Source organism: Pan paniscus, chromosome 4 (genome assembly GCF_029289425.2).
Source record: "Pan paniscus chromosome 4, NHGRI_mPanPan1-v2.0_pri, whole genome shotgun sequence".
Lineage (NCBI taxonomy): Eukaryota > Metazoa > Chordata > Mammalia > Primates > Hominidae > Pan > Pan paniscus.
This window is the reverse complement of record NC_073253.2, coordinates 123477788-123503871: the sequence shown is the minus strand read 5'-3', so window position 1 is coordinate 123503871 and position 26084 is coordinate 123477788. Positions and strand designations below refer to the sequence as shown.

Sequence of the window (26084 nt, the reverse complement as noted above, 5' to 3'; positions counted from 1 at the left end):
AATATTTGAACAACATTGTCCTAACTGCAAGCCAGCTGTTTCAGCTGGTACACAACTTAAGAAATAATGGAAGGAAAACCTAACTGTATAGACTCATTGAGAAACAGAACTGTGTGGTTTGGAAGTGATAAGTGATTTTCAAGTGCAATGCTGACTTCCTGTGATGACTTTAGAATGTGACTTTGCCTAAATTGCAATTCCACAGGAGGCATTATGACCATCATAAAGTATTGGAGCAGGAAAGAGAATCTCTGCCAGACCATTGCAGCCAGTAAACTGAGAACTAGAAAATAGGCTGTGTTGGTGCTAAGAGAAAAAAAAAAAAGAGCAGAGTTCAGATCAAGGATCAGATTTCCAAGGTTGCTGGAATTGCTCACCAGTCCTACAATACCCAAAGTCATATCAACAAGTAGCTGGCTAGTTAAGGGTGTTGCCACAGAAACCTCTAGCCTGGCAACAAGCTTTTGAGACTTCTCTAGAGTAGTCCTCAGACCCCTCAGCCTACAGCAAACGTGCGCCCCCAGAATCCTTACATGCAGCCATGGAAGACAATGGGTAAGCTGATGATCACAGAGGAGAACCTGGGGAAGCAGTGACTCACCATGGAACCCACTTTAAGGCCAGGGCTTCCTCTTCTCCCCATTTCCAAATGAGTGTTCTTACAGTGACTCTCCTATTTTCTCTCCGTAACTATATGTAAGCAGTCCAGCTGAGTGGTTAAGAGCACAGGGATCAGTGATATTCCCTGAATCTGGACTGAGGCTTTGCACTATGTGACCTGGATTCACTCCTGTTATCTCATCTGAGAAATGGGGATTACAGAGTCTACCTCACAATTGTGAGGATTAAATGAGGCAAAACATGCCATGTATCCGGTACAGAGAGGCCTTCAATAAATATCAGTACTTGTAAGGTATATTAGGGGTAAAAATATCATTTAGCCAATCATAGGTTGCTGGATCATGAGCAGCCACATCTGGATTTGATCATCATAAATATTCTGGACGAAGACATGTCCCTATAACTAGAGACTCCAAAGGAAGCAGATTACCTAGATTTTCTCTGGTTTTTAGTTAAATGTGGGTCAGCACTATTCTTTAGGTCACTCCCAGGGGTATCTATTGGTTTGGTTTTCCCAACCTCCCTTTAATTTTTTTAGAGACGTGTTCTCACTGTTGCCTAGGCTTGAGTGTGGTGGCAGAATCATAGCTCATTGCAGCCTTGAATTCCTGGGCTCAAGTGATCCACCTCCTGAGTGGCTGGGTCTACAGGAATGTACCACCACGCCCAGGTTAATTATTTTTTTGTAGATACAGGATCTCACTATGTTGCCAAGGCCAGTATTGAAATCCTGGTTCCACCGATACTCCCGCCTCAGCCTCACATAGTGAGATTATAGGCGTGAGCCACCATGCCTGGCCTCCCTTTTTTTCAATAATAAAATCTGCTTTAAATGGAGAATCTACTTCAAGTCAAGTGGGCACAAGATTCATGTCTAATCAATGGCATGGCTGAATTGGGGGGATCACATTTCCCAAACTGAGCCCATTGGGACCCTTCCCTAGTCTTTTCTGCCAAAGCTTATGAGGAGACACCACCTTTTTACTGCAGCTGTTGTTAAGCCACCAGGACTGAGTATGGTTTTCTCAGAAGCCACAGAGCACACTACATGATGACAGTCTATGTGAAGAACTGTCACGCTTAGAAAGGCAAACCACAGAGAAGGAAAGATGAGCCCTAAGGACCCCGTTCCGAGTCCCTGCTTACACTCACTGAAGTCCTTAAGCTCAGCTGCCTTCTACGGCTTCCTTTTTCTGTTACCCTCCTTTGGGTTCTGTTCTTGCCACTGACAAAGACCTAATATAAAAGGGAAACACTGAGGAATTTGGAAAGGAGATAATCATTTGAATTCACAGCTGGTGTTAAGGGGAGATGGAAGTTACATGTATACCATGAAAGAAAGGACAAAAGGAAGTGTAAAGAAGGGAGGTTATATTGAGAAGTAGCCTACGTGAAGAATTTCACTTAGAGATTATGTGGCAGGAGTAAAGTATGTGTTAACAAGCCCTGCCATTGATTCTGAGGCACACTAAAGTTTGGGAACCACTGTTCTACTCAATGTTTCAATACAAAATACACCTGTGCTTCCTTACCAATTTTCTGAAAAAACCCAAGTGCGAAATTTATGTTAATAATACTAAACTCACAAGGGCATGGATAGTAAGCAAAGGATAATCTTTACTGATGGAAAGACCACAGAGAAAACAGACTACCTGAAAGATATAGATTATTATAGCTCTGAGACTGGCACCGTGTAGCTAACAGAAGGTGCTGGTTGTGTCAACAGATTTAAAAATTCAGAAAAAAACTAACTTCTTCACAGTTCACTATTTCCCAAAAGGAAATATGACACTAAGACTTAAAGGCACATATTTTGCAATTCATAAACCTTTTCTTGGAGCATAATTTTTCATCTCACTGTCACCAGCCACCTCCTTCCCAAACTGTCCTTGTCATCTTCTAAATTTCTTAAATAGTAACATTTCTTAGGAACTCAGAGGATAGTTTTCATGGCTTAAGCAAAAATGTTGTAAACTTAAAAATAATCTGTGACTTTCTGGTTATCCAAATGCATGCCTATAGATTGCTCCTTTTCAAATTGTGACTTCCTTGAAAAAATGGCTCAACTGAAGCTTAATTTAGAATGTAAAAGAGCAAATGTAGTATCTTCTAGTAGTTATACACCTTTATGTGTACCTTATATAAATAAATATGAACAGTGCCTACTTAATTTTAAAACTGTCTTTTTTAGTATATCTTAGAGATATAATAGCTGGATATAAAGTCACCCTATAAATTGCTTGCTTTCTTAAGACGAAGTTAACTCTTCCAGGATGAAACCTCCACAATTCTCTACCTCAAAAGCTTCGGTAGTATTCTAACAAAATTCTGACAAGTATTGAGTCAGATTTTGGCATTCAATACCAATGGATCCTGATCCTGTTTTGTGGATCAAAAAAGTAAGCTTATTTTCATTTGTAGCTTTGGGTAGAATACACTGGTAGTTTGTATTCATATCCTAGAATCGTGGAACAAAGGATGTGTGTTACTAATACACTATCATTTTGGGGAATGAGTTCCTGATCTGTGAGGACAGCAGCCACAAGGAAGGCTGCACAGCAGGAGGGGACAAATGCAGAGGCATTCACATTTTCCCTAATAGTTTCAAACTTTTACCTTGTCTAAGAAAAAATTAAAAGGTAGATTTAAGGAGGAAAAAAAATGGGCTGAGGTTCTTAATGCTATCATTTAACAGACCATGTTAAATGCCCATCATATAGGTAAAACAGGTCCATCACCATTGCCACCAGATTCCATACAGGACAATGAGACTTAGATCCTTAGGTATTCGACTACTACCAAAAAAAGTATGTCAAGTTGGTTAACCCACCAACATGTTGTATTTATTATCTGAACTAGATAAACTAAATAGTACTTTCTATTGAGCATATCCTAGAACTTGTACCATCTTTTCCCCAAAAGTTAAACATTAAACTACCATCTATTTCCTCTGGACCTACAAACTTCCTATAGGTACATAAACATAAAGAGGGAAGCATATCAAATGGATTTATCTTTTCTTCCTGGTGAGTGAACAACAAAAGCCTGCTGGCTCAAGGTGAATGATGTTCCTGTTTTAAAAACTGTTGGATGGTCTGATATTAGAAAATGTCACATACATAGTTGCCTTCAAATTCTCTTTTAGCTTTCCAAATCAGTGAGTAAACTGGCCTGAATAGTGGCTTGAGAATAAGGAAGATGACAGATCAAAAAATGGATATTTACATTTTGTTTCAAACCTATTAAGGCAGCCTGTAGCCAACCTATATTTCTAACTATAATTTGCCTTACCTGAACACACAGTTACTGGGCGGACAGGTGTAAGTAATTTGGTCATTTCCAATCTATCCCAGCCATCTATCTTATGGATCAGCCAGCAGTGAATGCATAATAAAGAAATTCCTGGGGATAAAAGACCTGGGCTCTAGACCAATATCCTTCCTTGATTTACCCCATGACCTTGGAAAACTCCCTAAACTGCTCCAAGCTGCTTTCTCAAGAGTAAAAGAAATAAATAGCTGTCCTGCATATATACACACCTGCAGTCATATTCAAATGAGAAAATGAAAATGCTTTCTAAAACTCTAAATGAGCTCAGACAAAAATCTTTGGAAGAATCAGATTATATTCAGGGACTATGAATCGCTTTTAATCTTCCAGTTTCCTCATTCACAAATGAGAGATCTGGCCCAAAGATAAAGCAGAATTAGAAAAGCTAGGTCACTTAAAAAAATACCATAATGAGCTGCAGCTCAGATGGTTCAGTCATACTGTGAGCATCAACAGTGATTATTGCAAAGGTTTAAGAATAGTGAACGACTTTTCCAGGGCATGAATATTAAGGTAAAAGCTATTTTAAAAATTCAGAAATGAATGAAGCAATAGTTATCGAAATGAGATAAAACCACAAAGCTGGCAAAGACTTATTAAACAGATATAAGAATGGACATTAAATAGGTTTAATGAATTCACTTCCTTTATTGCAGTAACCTCTGTACAAAGCAGCAACTGCAATACTCAAGGTTAAAACATTAGAAAAGCATTTGTGTGACAGGTATATTACAGTATTATCAAAATATTACATTTTCAAACTTAGCAGATAATCATCCACCAGAGCTTAAATCTTTAAATTATTTCCATAGTCTTAAAAAATATGTAATGTCAGAATGCATATAAAAAGAATGTAAAAGGAAACCTAAAATACAAATGGAATAATGTAACAAATAAATATTTGATTTCAGTAACTGTTAATAATCAGCTCAACACCACCATTCTCTCTAAACTCAATTTAATTCTTATAGGAATAATGAACTGTCAAATGCCATGGCTTAATTATTTATTTCCAAGCTATCACCAATGATTAGAACTAAAAAAAATTTGGCATAAAAAATCAAAATTCAGCATAAATAAAGCTATTTTTAGCTTCAACACTAGCTAGCATCTCTAAGAATTGTTGAAATAAGTACTATAACCTTGAAAATTTTCGACCTGGTGTCTAGTGTTAAGTGAAAGTAATGCATTTTTTTTTAAGTGAAAAGCTTCTTACATTATTTCACAGACAGTATTACCCACCCCACATTATGAATAGTTAGATATATTTTATGTACTTTATACACACATGTATGACGCATGACATTTGGTTCCTGTAGTACAGATCACAATGTTGTTTTCCTGAATGGGAAAAACTTAAAAAAAAAAAAAAAGGTAAGTGTACCTGTGCACATTTCAAGATAGCAGCACTCAGTCCATGCCCTATTATCCATCTTAAAAGTTCACACATTATTGTTTACTGAATAATATAATATTTCTACTGTCTTTACCCCCAAACATTGCAAAACCTGCAATGGAACAATGCTGTGAGTTATAATGTAGAATTTTTTTTTTTTTTTTTTTTTTTTTTTAGAAAATCAGTTACTTCATTTTCTTAATATTCTGAATTCAAGTTATCAGATCTCTATACCTAGCTCATACTCATGAAGCAAAAATGCTGCACACCACTGAAAATAATAACGTTATAGATGTCTATCAAGATTCATGAAAACCAGCCAGGCGCAGTGGCTCGCACCTGTAATCCCAGCACTCTGGGAGGCTGAGGCGGGTGGATCACAAGGTCAAGAGATAGACACCATCCTAACCAACATGGTGAAACCCTGTCTCTACTCAAAATACAAAAATTAGCTGGGCATGGTGGTGTGCACCTGTAGTCCCAGCTACTAGGGAGGCTGAGGCAGGAGAATCGCTTGAACTGGGGAGGCGGAGGTCGCAGTGAGCCAGAGCAAGACTCCGTCTCAAAAAAAAAAAAAAAAAAAAAAAAGGATTCGTGAAAACCTGCATAAATTTTCCACCACAGAAACTTGTATCAATTAACCCACTTAACAGTATTTTAGGCGAAGTATTCTCCATTTTTGAACTGGAAAATTGTGTGAAATTACAGCATGCCCTTCAAATGATCACCTTTGTTCTCTATGAAACCTGTATCTGTTAATCTGATTTTGAACTTATGTTTACTTAAACCAAAGTTTGCCTAATGAATCTTGATCACTTTAAAATGCAAAATACCAGCAACATAAATTTCATTATATATACACATATGCATCTGTGTATGCATATTACATATGTATACACACACACACAAATATGTAGACATAAATCCCTTGAAATGTTTTCAGGAAATCCTTCCTTGAATTATAAATGAAAAACTTCACATTAATAATTTCATATAAAGCTTTTAGTAACAGTACATATGCACTGTCAAAATTTTACTAGACTATGATGTCAAAACAGACATTTCAAAAGCACAAACTGGCAGTTTTTCTTAACAAAAGTTTTAAAATATTAAGAATGGATTAAATTTTAATATTCAGAATAATCTGTTCAAACCTGAGTGTATTAAGACTAAGTGTACTTGACAATTGAATGAATTAAGCCTAAAAACATTTCTCTAAGAAACTAGTGGTCCATTTAGCCATTTGATGAAACATTATTTTAATGACTTATAAAGGATAGTACAGTATACAGAAATTCCACTTAAATACTGAAATATTCTACTAAATGACATTGTTTTGTCTAAATTTCCTCCAGAAAAATCTGTTAGCATTTCTTAAAAGTCCCTCAGATTTGAGGGAAATTCTAAATTAGGACAGTTTTCTCTCCAAATAAATATAAATGATCTTGAGTATTTTTGTTTAAAGAATGACGTGATTTTTAAGCATGGTATATAGAAGTATGGGATGAATCTTCAATCTTCCCTAAGGTTTCAATAAATAATAATAAATATAGTAATAATAGCCAATCAGAGGGGTTAAAAAGGTATTTGGGGGGCTTTTTTTCCTAGCTCTATATTCACATATACCCATATAAACCTTACCATGGGGTTACTTTTTGGTTACCATTTCCCCTTCCCCATTTTTCATTAACCTGCCCTAATTCTCACCTTTAATATCTAACAGATACCTTTATAGAATTAACAAAACACATACAGTACTCAACACTAAATGGTCAATGGAAGAAGACAAGCAGTGTTCATTTTGTTTTAAAGTGGAAGAGACCAGAAATAAAAACAGTTGAAGGCAAAGTTTGACATTCTATAAATTTATAAAAGAGGATATATGGATGAAATTTGGTTAATTTCAGAAGGCACCTCAAGGCTAAAGGCTTTTTGTACTTCTTTCATCAATCAAAAAGTTTACACGCTTTTATTGCTATTCAAGTAGCAAAGGAAAACTACTCTCACAAACTTCAGTTCAACAGAGAAGAATTACCATTAAGATTGAGATATGGAATTGACTAAAACCGAAGTCTCCATACACGTTATCAATGGAGCAACTTTCCTGTGTGCTTTCAAATTAATGAAATCGTGAAAGAAAAGTCACCATTCGCCATTGTGATGTTAATGTGTCATTGAAGATTTCAGTTACTACACTAGGCACTGAAGTACCATTCTGGAGGGCTGTCCACTGTATAGAACATTTATGAATAGAAGGTAAGGACACTCTGATGATTCCCACGAACTAGGAGGATTGGTGGTAGGTCCTTAGATAGAGCTTCTAACCATGCCATGTAGAGAGCACTAGACACAGCACCTTTTCGTGCAACTGGGAGACTCCTGGTATCAAAAAGAGAAAAAGAAAAAAAAAAAACCCTGAGCAATGCATTTACAGAATAAAATGTAGCAAAAATTATAAAGTAGATTACAATAACAGTTACTGTAAATTACTATAATTACAGAATATTTCTGAGTGCAGGAGAATTCTGCAAATAGAATAACAACCACAGTTGTGTTGCTTAGCGATGGAGACGCATTTCTCAGAACTTATTGTCAGGCAATTTTGCCCTCGTGAAAACATCATAGGAGTACTTACACAAACCTAGATGGTATAGCCTACTACACATCTAGGCTATATGACACAGCCTGTTGCTCCTAGGCTACAAACCTGTATAGTACGTTACTGTAGTGAATACCATAGGCAACTGTAACACGATGGTAAGCATTTGCATATCTAAATACAGAAAAGATACAGTAAAAAAAAAATATATATATATTTTTAAGAGAGATGGGGTCTTAATACATTGCCCAGGCTGGACTCAAAACTCCAAAACTCCAGATCTCAAGCAATCCTCCCACCTCAGTCTCCCAAGTAGCTGAGACTACAGGTGCATACCACCGTGCCCAGCTTAACATATGGTATTATAATCTTATGGTACCACCATCATACATGCATATATAAAAGACTATAATCTTTCAACAAAAGATTTTTCAAAATTTGTTCATAAGAACAGTAAGTATTTCTATAAACCACAGTACCTCTGATATCTAACACTAAATCCTAGGTTTCCCCTTCTTTAATAAGAATAGAATTCTTTTAGGTGAAAGGTATGTTTACTATCAAAATTTAGAAAACAGAAGCTATATATGGATAAATGCAATTTTTATCTTCTCTTAGTTTTAATTTCTATTTATGGATGGTGGCAGCAGTGACCAATTGCTGTATAGTTTTTCTCTAAATTTCTTTGTTTTGGTGTCTTTTCCATTTACAGGTATTTGATTATCATCAGCAAAACTTGAAACTTTTTGATTTATTGAATGTTGTTAAACTAACAATCTTTTGGTAGTTTTTTTCATTGCTTGGCTTTTTTTGTGGGGGAGAGGCCTGAGCTTTCCTATCTAAGGACACATGTTCCAGAACTCAGAAAATGTGGGTTCAAAGAATAGCTAACCTAGTTCAGTAGAGGAAGAGCCAAAGTAGGCATTTAGTATCATATTTAACTCAAGGACAATGTGTCTGTACGTAAAATTTGCGTGTTGGAAACATAAGAATGGGGATCCAGATAGGAATCACTATTCAAGTTTAATCTGCCAAATAACATTTTCGGAATTATTTTCAAGAGGAAGCTGTCCGGGGCCCAGATTTTAACGTAGGACCCTCCTATCCACACGTGCTTAACGGCTATGCTGTAGTGTTTACAAAGATACGGAATTTTAAAAAGGTGAGAAGAAGGGTAAACAAAAGGTTCCAATATAACCTACTATGATAAAAAGATTACTTGGGATTCATATAAGCATAAGGTTAAAGTTTTTGTCTTTCTCCATATGCTTAAAGCATAGTATATTTTTACAAGTTTGTTTTTTCCTCCTTATAACCACTAAGTCAATATGGGTGTTATATAGATATGTACTTGGAATAGAAATTAATTCAAAGCATATTATCATAAATTAGCAAGAAAATCTTTATAAAGATATTACTTACATGACAATAATATTAGCTGTGCTTGAATGCTCCTTTAATAACTCATTTAACCTGATCTGCCGGTATGTCTGAAATGAAACAGGACAGTCATTCCTAGACCATGTGGAAATAAGAATTTAGCATGGTTCATAAAACTATAAGGAGACAAAAAGAAACTGAAATGAATTTTCGTGTAATAAAAATATCTGTTCTCTATTTTTATTTTTTTTTAAAATGCTTTCCACTAACCTCAAATAAATCTATTTTAAAGTAGAGTTCATTTATACAACTGACCCTCCTATATCAAATTGAAGTTCTTGGTTTTCATGTCTTTTATTATATAAAAGATTAATGAAAAGGAAGCAGAAGAGAATACCTTGGTCTTATAAAGTTCAAGCTCATTATCTGTTATTTGCCATGGTTCATCTTCTTTCATTTTATCTGCAATATCTTGCTCTTTATCATCTTCATGAAGTCTGTATGGCTCAATCATTTCCTCAAAAGCTATAATACTTTAAAAAACAGAAAGAATACTGACAACTAATCTTATTTTAAGTTACATAACAGGAAGATCTTAAATATTAAATTGTAACTTGCAAAGTTAGTGCCTCTCATTTATTATGCTCCTCTCCATACCCCAACCATAATAATCAGTTTGGCAATTTATTTCAAAAACAGCAATTTCTAGTCTCTCAAACTGATGAGAAAATTAGAACCCATATGGACAATACAGATTGTGCATCCCTAATCTGAAATCCAAAATGCTTCAAAATCTAAAACTTTCTAAGCACCAATACGATGTCTAATGGAAATGCTCAGTGGAACATTTTAAATTTCTGATTTTTGGATTAGGGATGCTAAACCAGCAGGTATAATGAAAATATTCCAAAATTTTTAAAAAAATGTGAAATCTGAAACACTTTTGGTTGATCCCAAGCATTTGGGATAAGGAATCTCGAACCTGTAATAAAATTGCATTTTTAACTGCTAAAGCTGATCTCACTGTTATCTACCCCTCCTCCCCTTATGGCCATTTTCTCTCAGCCTAAATAAATTTTACCATAGTAGCTAACATGATCCCTTTGAGCAATAAGTCAAATTGTGTTACTACTCTGCTCAAAACACCCAAAGGCTTTCCCAGTTATCAATGAATAAAAGTGATGTAAAAAAATGTACTAGAACATTTTGAAGGGGAAAAGGGCAGACACTAAAAATTTAAGGAAATGCAAAATTAATTCCTACATCCAAAGATACTTAACAGTAAAATAACATGAATGGCATTCTAATCCTCTATGAACATGAAAAATAGTTTTCAGTATCAAATCTAGTATGAAGCACCCAGTATACACTGTTTTACAATAAAAGCAATCTCACCCTGATTACAACCTTACAAATTGTAACTTACTATTTTCTATCTAAAAGGAATTCTTTATATCAGCTTCATATTGATTCAACATTAATCTAAGAATTAAAATTATATCAGGTAAAATAAATACAAATATCATTATAACAACCTGTATATACCATTTTCAGGTGGAATATTCCAAAGTCTTTGCTAGAAGAATTCTGAATGCAACTATTGCAGGCAAATGTTTAGATTTTCCTATTTTAGCAATAAAACAAAACAGTGGAAAGTAATAGGTATGTAGAGCAGGGACTGAGTGGTTATAACGACTGTAGGCAGGGGCAATGGAAATGAACCACCTTTCAGAAATCACATGTAAAGCTGTAATTTAAATCCTCTCTGAATATTGAAAACTCTTTAGACTTTCTTTAATATCTGATATATGCATGCCAACTATCAATGCTAGATTTTTTAAAATATTGACTTCACATGTAACTAACAACAGGAAAAAAATCTCTGGGTTTTAATTAAGTTGAATCTGTGTCTGAGTAGGCCATCTATAAAGGGATCAGAAATTTGTAGAGTAACTTACTTTTCTTTCTTTGGTTTGGTATTGATATCTCCTAGGACCATGATATCAGAAAAGTCTATCCGGAACTTGCTAAGCAAAGTAGCCATCCTACAACAAAAATAAATAGAATTAAGATACAAGTATTTTCATTCTATATTGGGCTGAATCCATATATCTAAAAAGCATGATTTATAGAAAAAGTCAGTCTATCATGTGCTAAACAATATCCATTTGAATTAATTCACACCATTCATTCACAAAGTAGACTTAAATTCACTGAGTACTTTACTTTCTGAGTAATCACTGAGTATTTTACTTTCTCTGAATCTCTCCTTAGTACTGAGTAATGGACAAAGACATTAATAATAAAATTTAAATGGAAGCTAATGTTTCTTAAGTTAATTTTAGTCAAACTATATTGATAAGTACATAAATTTCGGTAAAAACTAGTAGACAAATATTTAATTATTTTTGGATTATTCTTCCATCCAAGAACACTTATCTCAGGGCCCAAATATGACCTGTGGGCCATACTGAAGATATAGTTGATGGCAGATTAAGTTCATAGCATTTTGGGGAAAGAGGAAACTGGGACAGGACATAGAAAAGGATCATCAACAAGCCTGATTTTCCAGTAAATACCTTTCTGAAGGCTTAGCTGGCAATGAAACATTGGTGGCAACAATAGAACAGCTGAAGTGCACATATATACAAAAAGCAATTAACAAAATGCAATTTTATTTGTAATAAAAATGTTTTTAAATTGAGATATGAGAAAACAGATCTACTATAGTTCTATTAAATTTATTATTAGTATTTCTTGCATAATTCACTATTTGAAATGAATAAACAGTTGAATTCCAGGATCTATCAATTAAGTGGCTACTATAAAACATGCTAAACAGGGCCCACAAAACTTAAATAAGACAATAAATATAATACCAGCCATAATGTGATGAGTGGTAGGTATAAAAGTATATTGTGATTCCAGAAGGAAACATAACAACTAGATGGGGGGATAAGTGGGGGGAAAATAGGAAAGGCACTATGAAGAACTGAGCTGGGTTTTAAAGAATGCAGTATTTAAAGAGATAAAAGGAGAGGCAAGTGAAGAGCTATTTACAGGAGAGAGATGAGAGGAGGCAAAGGAGTAAAAGCCTGAAGTCACATGCATGTTTAGAGCACAGGGAAAAGTGTACTGAAATACTGGGGGAAACAGAAGAATAGAAAGGGAATGAGAGGACAGACTGTCAAGGGCCTTGACTGCTACATTATAACAATTAGATTTTCTATGGCAGGTAGCAGAGAAGTCGTTTAACTATTTTGGGTAGAGGAATCATATGGTCAAAACTCTGCTTTCTGAAAAATAAAACTGGGTTTCAATGCTTCTGAGTACCCATGTCTTACCTTTGACCCATAATGTGTACAATATACATATTAATTAGGTTGAAGATTATGCATATTATGTACTCTGTACAATATACATGTTACAGGTCAAAGACAAAACAAGAGTACTTAGAGAGCAGGAGAGAAATACTGAAACAAGAACTAGAATCGTGACAGTATAGATGGAAAGAATTGGATGGATGACAATGGCATCCTGCATTTTGTTGTCTAGAAGTCTACAACAAAATTTATCTCATATATAAATATATAACGTTTGTGCATTTTCTCCCTGATTAAAAGAAAAAAGTTGCTTAGCACTTTAATGTTACAAGTATTTAAGAAGGACCTTCTAAAATGCTAGTATGTTAAAAAAAATTATATCTAAGTAAAATTAAGTATTTACTAGTTAAACATGAAGACTAAAGAGAACAAGGTTATATTTAAAATTTTTAAATTCAGTAAAGAACAAAGCAAGATAACAGACATTTTCTGGATTGTCTAATTTTTATCCTATCAAATTTATACTGTAGCAATGAAGTGCTACTAGATTCATGCCCTTCAATGTGAAATAAACTTACGCTCTCCGGTCATGGTCTATTCTGTTTATCTTTCCACCAATGAATACTCTGATCTTACAGTCTTTCCATTTTTTCTTGGTCGTCAGAAGGTAAGGTATCAATAAGGTCAAACCTGAATTATAAAAATGTAATAAATCATTTACTAAATGCGAATTTCTTAATCAGGAACATCAATTTAGTCTCAAAAAACATGTTTACTACAACTCCATATGAAACAAAAATCTTCTTTCTGTCCTTCCTTGATAATTCAGTCAAAAAGCCATTAGCAGACCTGAGAAACAAGGGACTCCTAATGGAGTCTGATCCCATTCAAGGAAGGTAGCCAAATGGGATAGTGGCCTGGTAAGGTCGAGATTAGTCACATACAACAGGATTGAGAAAATAAGTATAATTATTGACCTTAGCAGGAGCCATGTTTAACACTGAAATTAGAAATATGAAAAGGGAGAAGCTGTACTGAAATTGGTTTTTGATCTCCATTTATATCTCCACAGACACACACACAAGGAGTTCCTGGCTCTGTCCATGGAGAAGGCCTGGGAGCAGTGACACTCCAGTAGACACAAGCATATCCAATGCCCTGATCTTTGTTTCTAAACACTATGATTCAGTAAAAGGAACCAGCATTCCTTGGAAAGGGTTACTTTCGTGGCTGTGAAGGGAAAGTGCAAAACAATAAAACTGAGCCTGGAACATCTTCTTGTATTAGAAAATAACCCAAAAGAATGGGCTGGGCGTGGTGGCTCACACCTGTAATCCCAGCACTTTGGGAGGCTGAGGTGGGTGGATCACGAGGTCAGGAGATCGAGACCATCCTGGCTAACATGGTGAAACCCCATCTCTACTAAAAATACTAAAAAATTAGCTGGGCGTGGTGGCGGGTGCCTGTAGTCCCAGCTACTCGGGAGGCTGAGGCAGGAGAATGGTGTGAACCCAGGAGGCGGAGCTTGCAGTGGGCCGAGATTGCGCCACTGTACTCCAGCCTGGGTGACAGAAAAAGAAAGACTCAGTCGCAAAAAAAAAAAAAAAAAGGAACAATTGGGACATGATAAATGGAAACAAATGAGCCTAAGGAGGATTCTGCTGGTGAAATATGGGACAATTGGAACATCAAAACAAATGAAAGTAACAAATTATATCCTGGCATAGTTTGGATATCAGCCCCTACCCAAATCTCATGGTGAACTGTAATTAATCCCTAATGCTGGAGGTGGAGCTTAGTGGGAGGTGTTTGGATCCAGGGGGTCAGTCCCTCAAGGTTTGGTGCTTGTCTTTGTGATAGTTCTCACGAGACTGGGTGATTTAAAAGTGTGTGGCATCTCTGTCTCCTCTCTATGTCTCTCTCACTCCTGCTTTCATCATGTGATGTGCCTGTTCCTGCTTTGCCTTCTGCCATAAGTAAAAGCTCCCTGAGGCTTCTCCAGAAGTTGAGTGATGTCAGGACCATGCTTGTGTGGTCTGCAGAATCGTCAGCAGATTAAACCTCTTTTCTTTAGAAACTACCCAGTCTCAGGTATTTCTTCAAAGCAACACAAGAACAGTCTAATACATATCCCACTGAATATCAATAAAATAGGAATCAATGAGTCCACACTGACAGAAATAAAGAGCTCTTCCTTACAATAAAATGCCAACTAATAAATGAGGAAGAAATGATGGAATAGGAGAATCATCATTTGGCAACCACAACAATAACAATAAATTCAGGCAGAAACATCAATGGATGCTAAAGATAGTGGTGAAGGCTGCAAGAATAGTGTATTTACATAGTCTCAGAGTAATTCCTCTGTGCCATCCCCAATACCTGTAATTATAAAGGGGGGTGGGGTAACTTTTCAGTGAATACATGTGGTGAAAATCATATATTACTCAATGGTTAATTTCACCAGTGATGGTAGAAATCAACATCCTGTGCCACCTGATGAGATGTAGACAGAAGAGCACAGCATCACTTCTGTGATATTTCTGCCAAAGATAGATAACCTAAAACTAATTATAATAAAACATTAACTAGCACTTCAAATTGGGTTACAGTCAACAAAATGGTTCATATTAAAAAAAAGTTAAGGTCATGAAGCTCAAGGAAATACTACTGAACAACCTCCGCATTAGGGATACTGAAGAGACCAGACAACTAAATGCTGTGCCTGATTCTGAAATTAATCCTTTTGCTTTTGGGAATGCTGGCAAAATTTGAATGGGGTCCACGGGGAATGAGTGCATGTCATTTCTTACTATTCTCACAATGTCAGTAAATTTAAAATCATTTAAAAAAAATTAACAACCTTACCTCCATCATCAAAAAGCCACCAGACATCAATAGTATTCTTTCCTTGTTTTTTCTGAAACTGTGTGCTAGCTTCAAGAAGCTTTTGGTCAGCTACATTTAAAGGCACAATAGGGCCTTTGGATTCTAAAGGATTAAGCAAAAAATAAAATGTAAGCAAAGTAAATATTAAAGTCCCTTTTGCTGAATTCCTATCGTTTCCTAATGTTTGTATATTCAGATGTTTATACTACAGATAATTCAGACAATTGTATATGGCGTCTACCATAAACTTTCAGTTGTTTATAATAAAAGTATACTTTATAAATGGCTAGAGAGAAATAACTCTTTACAATAGCTAAACCAATCCAAATTATCTGCCCACTTACTAATATTTTCAAGCATTCTGAATGAATGTAAGAGAATCATAAATAACAATCAAAAAAATTACAGTGAGCTGCTAGATTTTGTTTTGAAAAGCTGTTTTAGTCAAACTGGACAAATCAAGTTTATACCTGTTCTGTGAAACTATTTCTTTGGTAATCTGGTATCTCAATAATTTAAAGCTCAAAACTTTTTAAAACACAAAGTTGTTATCTGCAATATAAATGAAAGATGGGAGTTGAAGACATACTAACACATTCTCACAATTATCACAGTAAAACCTTAGTCTAAGTAAAGACTTCTCATTTTTACCTATGTTTTGTCCCAAATATGTGGCACCCAATTCTAAAGCCATATAACCACATCTTTCTCTGAACCACAGAAAGATGGTGGGAGCTCCTTGGAAGGGCACCCATCTGCTGCAGGTCTGAGAACAATACACCAAGGAGTTCCCATTTATATTCCCAGGAGTTAAAACAAAACAAAAAACAGCATTGATTCTGTGAGCAAGCAAATGACTATCATGAAACTCCTACACCAAAATTTTAAAAGCAGAAATCCATACGAGGACATCTGATCACTTCTGTAGAAGGTCACTTTTCATGCTGCTGTGATATATGCAAACATGACAAATGATTTTGCACGATGAAATAATATGGCTACCAAACCACACTGCTCCATAACTCTCACCTCTATCTCCTTCTCATAAAATTCATGTATGTTGACATGACTGTGTATCTCCCAAACGCAGCACGACTGTGAGAAATATTGTAATTTTTGAAATGAAAAATACATTAGTATCAAAATTGAGGACTTGGCTGGGTACAACTGATGGTAAAGAATGCAAGTGACACTGCAAATAAAACCTATTTCAGTGTCCCTACTTATCATCTAAACCATGCAGTTTAAATTAAAAAAAATTAATACCGGCTGTCTGGGTCTAATATTTCAGAAATGCTGTGATAATAGAAAAGAATTTGTGATATAACTCCATTTCCTGAGAATATTTAACTTTTTAGTTAGACTAATAATAATTTTTCTAATCTGCATTTATAGAACTGTAACATTACCTCACCATGGAAATAAAAACCAAGGTTAAAAAAAAGGGAGTAAGGTTGGAGTTAAAGAGTTTACAGTATGAAAAAGGGGTTAAAATAAAATGATGAAAAATGCCTGCCTTTTTTCAACAGTGGTTGAGTTGCAGTCTTGCCATCCTCTTCCTCAACTAGATTATGTTTAAAAAACACAAAAATATGTTAATTGCCTTTATATTAATAAAATAATAAAAATGTAATCAAAGCACATTTATAAACAAAATATAATATGAAGCAGCAGTCCACTGAAAAATAATCAAGACTGAAGATTAATATTTTCTGCACTGAGTGTTGAAGCTTTTAAAAAGCAAACATATTTGAGACCCCTCCCCTACAGGATGACTAACACCCCTAAATTTAATTTCTGTAAAATTACTTTTTAAATTTCAGCATATTTTAACAATTTTTACACTTTCATACTTGAAATAAGTTGAGAAGATGTTGAACTGTGGCTTATAGGTATAAATATGACATTAAACATTGATATTGCAGATAATACATAAATTTTAAACATGCCATCACTGTGCAAATAACTGAAGAGCAATTTTAGAAACATTTAATGGATATTTGTTGTTTGTAAAAAATTAATCACACTTGAAATATTAAGAAATTTGATCAGAGACATAAGTATTTTGCTTTATATAAAATGCCAGGTTATACAGGAGTGATTTTTCTCACATATATAAATTTATATATGTATGTATATACGTGTGCATTAATATCCATTTATATTTAAAAATATCTACAAATATTTTTCTGGCATTAACAATTTTCCTAATTTCATTTTGTTCCCTTAATACAAGCTTGTATTAAAATATTTGTTTATGGCATATAAAACTCTGGACTTAGGAAAGAGTATACTGCAGTGGGCTCTGGAGTTAGGCTGCAAGATTGCAATCTTACCTCTACATTTATATTCCCAGGAGTTAAAACAGCTGAGTGAACTTTCATTACTGAACTTGCTTTTCTCATTTGTCGAAAGAGGTATTAGTACCTACCTCTTAAGCTTGTTATACTAATGCAAGTATTAATGCACTGAACTCTGGGCCTGGCAGAAAGTATTTAAAGGGTGTTCTTTTTGACTTCTTGCATGATGTATGCTTCAATAACCAAGATAGACACAGCTAAATACTGCGGATTTATAACAACTACACACTAATGTCTCTAATTCTGAAGACTTTTTAAAATGTATAAACTTTTCTATAGTATCTATGCTGTTGACTGAGAATAACTGACTAAACAGAAAATAAACACAAAATAAAGCAAACACTAATTTCTTAAACTTGTAATGGAAAAACAATCATTAGATTTAATATTATAGCATTCAATATTGTTCTTATAAAGCAGACATTTAATGGCATTTGTCTTTGATAATAAAAATTATAACTACGGATATGCTGCATTTGTTTAAAAGATCTCAGAAATGTCAAGGAAATCTTGACATTTAACAATTATAAAGTAAGTTAAAGGCACTTAGATTTTTACAATAAAAAGGTAAGTAGAAATGTACTGACCCAGTTTCCTGTTCTATAAAAATAATGATTTCATAAGATCGTAACATATATTAATTAGCTAATGTATGGGTAACATCCATTATAATGTGGGTGCACGGAGTAGATGCTTGATATGTATTTCTTCTTACCCTCCCATTAAACTTCACCTATCACTTCCCAACAGATTCTGTAGAAAAAGAATGTTTGAAGCAAAAGAAAAAAACAAAAAAGAGGAAATGAAAGAATGTATAGTGTAAACTAAAATAAATGCTGGAATATAGGAACAGTTATCAGAATCAGTTTATAGAATTTTGAGGAAAAACAAAATAAATTATAATCAAGCCAGCAAAGAACTGAGAAGGAAAATGGGTGTGAACTAAACTTTACTAATACTCTAACCATTTACCAACAAGGTAAATGAGAAGGAAAGAAATAAAAAGCAACATTACTGCTTCTAAATAATATAGAAGAGATAAACTGTACAGAGACATGATTGGTCCAAGGTTACAATTTCAGAAAAAGAATGGGAAATATTTTGCAGGAATCAAAAGTATGTTATAGTTTGATGATTCACAGCGCAGATTATTTTCTTGTTGCGTGTCAGCTGGGAATAGGACAGATGGAGATACTAGACTGAACAGAGGTAGGAGAGTGAGGGTGGGAGAGTAAGATTTGGAAGTCATCCCTCTTTTCTTCTCAAACATGACACACAGATTTGTGGATGAAATTATGTGAAAGTCATGAGTTTGTTACTTTAAAATTACCATGTTCTTTCCAAATTCAGATTTAACTTACGCTTCAAATTAAAATGTTTTATTTAAAGCAACTATAAATAAAAACACAGAAGCCATATTAGTAAATAACTGGCATGGTTTCTGTTTGATGATCTACTCTAATACTTTACACAGCTAGTCATTTTGTAGCCATTTTTGAAAGCCATAAATTTTACCTGACCAGCTAGAAATGACCAGTACAAGTTTGAGAACAGGTTATTTTTATAAGACATATTATATAATTAAAAATATTTCTCCCAAATTAAAACATTACTATTAATAAGACTTACTGTTTGAATGAAAATTACCTTTGTGTGTAATTGGTTTTTCACTGAGTGGTTTGGAAGTATCTAAATCGGACTTTTTACTATATTCCACACTTACTACCACATCCTTGGTGCCAGGAGATTTCTCTTGTGATGACAATAATTCTTCTGTAGACAGAAAATTATTTAAAATAGTATCTAAGTCATATTTTAACTGTTAAATAAGGCATTATGGTTTAGTAATTAAACTATTATGAAAAAATAAGTTTATTATAAATGGCTTCTTATTTAAACAACTATGATAATCTGTTTGAAATGACTATTCATTTAAATACATAAACCACAACTAGGTTACAGGTTGAATATCCTGATCTGAAAGTCTGAAACTTTTTACATGCCTAACATGATGCTCAATGGAGCATTTCAGATTTGGGATTTCTGGATCAGAGATGCTCAACTGGTAAGTACTATGTAATGCAAATATTCCAAAATCAACCTCTCCCCGTCCAAATTCTGAAACCCTTCAGGTTCCAAGCATTTTGGATATCGATACACAAACTGTATTTGAATTACGAGCTGGAGAATCAGTAATGAGTACAAGTCATAGGACAGTAGAATCTGGTAGACAGTAATACATAGTATGTGAATCAATTCTCTCTAAATCAATTACATAAAAAATGTAAAATGTAACAACTGTCCATAGATATGTAAGATGACAGACAACACTGAAAAACTCTACCCACTCTATAAAACCAAGACCACCAAATAGAGTCTTCCTAAGTTCATGGTGAAAGTACCATTTCTCCATTTTAAAGTAGTTTTTCTTCATTTTCTCTTTTTGTCAGAGTTAGTAAAGATTTAGTTTCCACCATACAAACATGTATCACAAAGACAAATATAATATAAAATTGATAGTATGTCCATAATCCTCATCACTTATTTGCGTAAATGAAGAGAAACAAAAGAAGCTACATGCCAGCACTATGCTAAGAGCTCGCAGGCCTTAATCTTCTTTTTAATCTTAACAACCAACCTGTAAGGTAAATACATTTTAACAGATAAGGAAACTGAGGCTTGGAGGTCATCAAATTTGCCTAGGCTACAAAACATCTAACAGAAAAGGCTGATATTTTTAAAGCAGATTTGCCTGACTCCAATGCCTATGCTCTTAATTCCTATGCCCAAATTCCTGTTTTAAAACTTAATGATGAATAATAAGGCATTCAAAAACATTTCACAATGATTATAAATACATGAAAATACTTTTTAAAAGTTTCAATCACATTCAAACTTCAGTAAATGATAGAACTATATAATTTATTCGTCAAACGGATACGTGAAAGGGAACACTACTATTTATGTTGAGTTAACAGGTATAAGTTAGGCACTCTAAACCTCAATTCTGGTAGAGCAAGAAATAATTGAAATAGTATTTTGCCAAACCTACTCCAGATTGCTGAAAATGCATATTTGGTTACATGGATAAAGACCTCAAAGTGCTTTTTTCAAAACTGCAGACTGCCCTTAAAGGGGTAAAGAGAGGGAAGATTAAAACAGTTTAAATACAGAAGCAGATACCTCTTACGTATTTAGGCTTAGCTCATTCTGATGATTTGGTTAATTAATTGATAGGGGTAATATGTTATATATGTAAATTTTCTTAAGCTTATAATTTCTTAAAGTACCAGAAAATCTTCAAAGGATATAAAAATCTTCACAGTTGGTTTTTTTTTTTTTTTTTTTTTTTTTGTATTTTTTGAGTCTTGCTCTTGTCACCCAGGCTGGAGTGCAATGGAGCAATCTCGGCTTACTGCAGCCTCTGCCTCCTGGGTTCAAGCAATTCTCCTGCCTCAGCTTCCCAAACATCTGGGATTACAAGCATGCCCCACTAATTTTTCTATTTTTAGTAGAGATAGGGCTTCACCATGCTGGTCAGACTGGTCTCAAACTCCTGACCTCTGGTCATTCACCCACCTCAGCCTCCCAGCATGCTGGGATTACAGGCATGGGCCACGGTGCCTGGCCATAGTTTTTATAAAGTTGGCAAAAGGAGTAATTATACCTTACTTAGGCTTTAATCTTCACTTTCAAAAATGCTTTAAAAGTTACACACTATATTATTATTTACATACCATTCTTGACATGTCAAAATTATACAGTAATGATGGGAGACAAAGTACATAGTGGGAGGTAGAAAGGGGGAACACATAGGGAGACCTCTGTAGTGACAGAACAGTTCTGTATCTTTATTGCAATGGTGGTTACACAAATGAACACATAAGTGGCACACAACTACACAACCACACACAAGTCTTTGTAAAACTGCTGAAATCTGAAAAAGGTCTGTGGATTGTTCTAATGTCAATTTCCTGGCTTGGATATAGTACCTTAGGATAAGGCAAGATGTTATCATTGGGGGAAACTGGATGAAGGGTACAGAGGACCTCTGTACTATTTTTTGCAACTTCTTGTGAATCTAAAAATATTTTTAAATTAAAAAATGTTTTAAAAGAATTTATTAGGTCTGCTGAAGATAGAAAACGTTATGATAAACTTTAGGCTTCTATCAATATGACTGTACAAAGCATACTTTCATAAATATGAAAATGTCTAATGATTTAGTGGTCATTTAAAAATTTTTCCTCAGGCTATTTTACTTATGTCTTTAAAAAACCTGGCCAACAGACAAACCTAACTAATGTCTGTTTCTCTTAAGCTTATGCTTTGGATTGAATTTTATTCAATCCAAATAATCACTAACCATCATCCAGGTTGGTACAAAGAGAAAACACAAACTTTAGTGGAGCCAAACAGATGTGATCTTAAAATGCCATACAATAAGTCCACAATACATAATTATTAAAAGTAACGAAGAGCCCAGTTTGTGAGAATATAATTTTCTAACAAAGTAGTTTATATTTTTTTAAATAAAAAACTTATTGCCAACAAAATTTACCTTGTCCTTGAAGATGAGATATATCCAGACCTTCTTTTAGGCGAATAACCACTACTCCATATTGTATGTCAAAAGCATCACTAAGAACAAAAAAACAAAAAATGAAAAAACAAACAAAAAAAAATCACAAAAATTTGTGTTATCCTCTTTAAATAATAGATGATCTCTAAAATTACTTTCGGCTTTAAACGTCTGATTTTTAAAACATGCTTTGAAAATCACTTGTTGAGATATGTATGTTAGTTTCAAATTCCACAACATTCTCTTCTGTAACACCCTTGAAAACTACTTTTTAGATCTTTGTTGTACTGACATTATACCTACAGCAGCGGTTTAAAGCAGCAGCAGTATTTTTATCCTACTAAGTTAAATTATAGAAAAACTACTTTCAGAATCCCGCTATATTTATATTTGGGCTTATACCATTAAAACCAAGAGAAATACATGAAGACACACACACAAAAACCTAGATGCTACTGCGAATGATAGCAGGTTGCAGGATATGAAGAAATTCTTTTTGAAAAGACTGAGGGAATTTTAACATTATTTTAAAATGTTTACAAAACTGGTTTGAACAGTGGTTCAAAGATTTTATACACATCTGCAAATATATATTTACCTCTCCCTTTCTTTTTTTTTTTTTTTGAGACAGAGTCTCGCTCTGTTGCCCAGGCTGGAGTGCAGTGGCACAATCTTGGCTCACTACAACCTCTGCCTCCCGGTTTCAAGCAATCCTGCCTCAGCCTCCCGAGTAGCTGGGAGTACAGACACACACCAGCACGCCTGGCTAATTTTTGTATTTTTAGTAGAGACAGGGTTTCACCACATTGGCCAGGCTGGTCTTGAACTCCTGACCTCGTGACCCACCTGCCTTGTCCTCCCAAAGTGCTGGGATTATAGGCATGATCCCTTTCATTTTTAAAAACAGAAATGAGAGCATCCTATACACACAGAAAATACATTAAAATCTTGAAGACAGCTTTAAAACCAGACTTAAACCCTGGAATCTCAGTTCTGAGCATAAATCTTCATTTTAACCCAAGTTTTTCTCAAATCTACTGAAAAAATTTTAAATTCCAAAACGTCATGTTGTTCTCTGAAAGTGGTAACAGGCTTAACTTTCATCTTTAATTATTATTTTTCATTGCACAAGTAATAAGTATTCAATGTAGACATATTAAAAACAATGATATATTAAGATACAGCTATATGAAATCAAAAAGGCTAAAATCCAATAAAACAGTCAAATTATTACTCTTACTGACAAATGGAAGAATGTGTTCAGGATATAATATATGGTTATAAAAGGTCTTTTGTTGTTTTTAAATCATGGAGAGACAATTTGGCCACATTCCTAATGATGAGCTAAAGTTAACAAAGTCACTGGAGAAATAAATTTAATAGGCATGTTAATCTTTCTCAGCTGTATCTTGAAAGATCTAATTAATACTAGAGAAAAAATAACTATAAGCATTTTAAAATTGGTTAATAAATCGACTAAATCAAAACCAATTTCTTTAAAGCCAGGGAATATAGCTCCCCAAGTTTACTGTGGATTAAAACAAATAAATGTTTTTGTTATAAGCTATAAAAATTGATTTGCAGCTTCAGATCTTATATACTATTAATAAAAACAATATATAAAGCATACTTAAATTGCACAAGGTATTTAAAAATCACAGCTAAAACATCAGTGGAAGTGCAACAAGATAAAGAATGAGCAGTGTCACTGCTGTGAAACTGCTATTAATTTACATGGTTCTAAAACCAGAAAGCAGTATTTTACCTATTCTTTAACTGCTGCCTAATGTACAGGAATAATGTTAAGACTAATACTCAACTTTCAGAACACTCACTCAGTTTAATCCCTAGAAAGTCAGAGTCAGAAAGACCCCTTCCAGTGTTCCATTATGAGCAACTACAACTAATAATGTGACAGGTGTATGAAATAATTTGTAAAAAATGTCACTTTTTCTATTTTTTAGGATAATTACGTCATCTCACTGCTCTTAGGTCTTGAGAGGGAAAAAACATAGCCCATGGCTCATGGGTTTCATGGCTCATGGACCACATTAATCTTTCTGTCCCTAATCCCTATATATACAGAATACAAAATTAGAAAGCCACAATGAGGTTTTGCTTACAAAAACATTAATAAAACCAAAACTCAACAGTAGTGACAACATACAACACATCAGCAGTTTTAATTTTACTAAAAGCATTTAACAATTAGTTGGTAAATCTTGTTTATCATATATATTACTAATCCATATAAAGAGATCCTTTAAAAAGTAGAGTATGAGATCCAGCTGCTTCCTCAAAGACTTTTCAAATGTCACTAATAAAACCATCATATGTGAGACAGGCAAATATATGTGGTTATAGCCAAAGATACAACAGGAGTTCCAGTAAGGAAGTAACTCCAGTGAGAAAAAAGGGTGATCAGATCAAAATTCATGGAGAAAATAGGACTTAAACTTTAATCTTAAAGCTACTTTGTAAATAAAAGTTATTTTTTTTAAAGGACAATTATAAGAGGAAGCAGACAGTTCTATTTCATCAGTGCTTAGGATGAGAAAAAAACTACTCCTCAAATCAAGTATGGCATAGTGGAGAGGGAATGCTTATCTTCAGTATAAACAAGATAAACAGGTTAGGCAAATCTTAGAATAGTAGGAAAAGAAGTACTTTTCAAGATTAAGAAGAAAATCTGGCAAAAACAAAAAAAAAGGTTTTATTGTTATTAAACAAAAAGTATGTGGTAGATTACATTAAACATCCACAAAATCCACAAACAGAATACAACCAGAAAGACAAAGTAGCAAAGAATAAAAAAGAACGCACTAGACCAAGGGTCCCCAATACCTGGGTCATGGACCAGTAATGAGCCAGGCTTGTTAGGAACTGGGTGGGCTGCACAGCAGAAGGTGAGCCATGGGCAGGTGAGCATTACCACCTGAAGTACACCTCGTCAGATCAGCAGCGGCACCAATTGCTCAAAGGAGTGCAAACTTTATTATGAACTGCGCATGTGAGGAATCTAGGTTGTGCGCTCCTTATGAGAATTTAATGCCTGATGATCGTCAATTGTCTCCCATCACCCCCAGACGGGACTGCCTAGTTGGAGAAAAACAAGCTCAGGACTCCCACTGAGTCTACATTACGGTGAATATGTAATAATAATATAAAGTCCACAATAAATGTAATGCGCTTGAATCATCCTGAAACCACAGACCCCACCACTACCCACGTCTGTGGAAAAATTGTCTTCCATGAAACTGGTCCCTGGTGCCAAAAAGGTTGGGGACTGCTGCACTAGACAACGCAAAAAACGGAAGTTACAGTGAACTCAAACTTAACTCTTCATGGTGGTAGAAAAACAAAACATACAAGTACATTTAAATAAAAGAAATGTAAATAACTTAATGAATGAACCAAATGATTAACTGCAAAATTTGTTTGGAAGGGGAACAAGCCTAAACAGTGATAAAACACCCTTCCTCAGCACATTATAATGACATAGTTTAGGAGGTGATGGGTCTGACATTCGGGAACTCTGCTTAGCAACAGCTGGAGGGATAGGAAAAAGTTTACAAACTTAAATGAGAAGCCAGAGTGTATACAT

General features: G+C 34.5%; 1 protein-coding gene across 2 annotated transcripts in view; it reads right to left on the bottom strand.

Annotated features, from left to right (window-relative positions):
* Positions 1-4575: 4575 nt before the first annotated feature.
* The window catches only part of SLC12A2 (solute carrier family 12 member 2), a 105759-nt gene continuing 84250 nt past the window's right edge, over positions 4576-26084 (bottom strand). The window contains exons 19-27 of one of the 2 annotated variants that reach the window (XM_034960444.3): positions 22460-22539; positions 19546-19671; positions 17055-17102; positions 15518-15640; positions 13228-13339; positions 11285-11371; positions 9724-9859; positions 9369-9436; positions 4576-7726 (exon numbers count right to left, since the gene is read on the bottom strand). In XM_034960444.3, coding sequence (XP_034816335.1) covers positions 7591-7726; positions 9369-9436; positions 9724-9859; positions 11285-11371; positions 13228-13339; positions 15518-15640; positions 17055-17102; positions 19546-19671; positions 22460-22539 — 916 coding nt within the window. In that variant the 3' untranslated portion in view covers positions 4576-7590. The remainder of the gene's footprint in view (positions 7727-9368; positions 9437-9723; positions 9860-11284; positions 11372-13227; positions 13340-15517; positions 15641-17054; positions 17103-19545; positions 19672-22459; positions 22540-26084) is intronic. The other variant, XM_034960445.3, reaches the window with a different exon arrangement.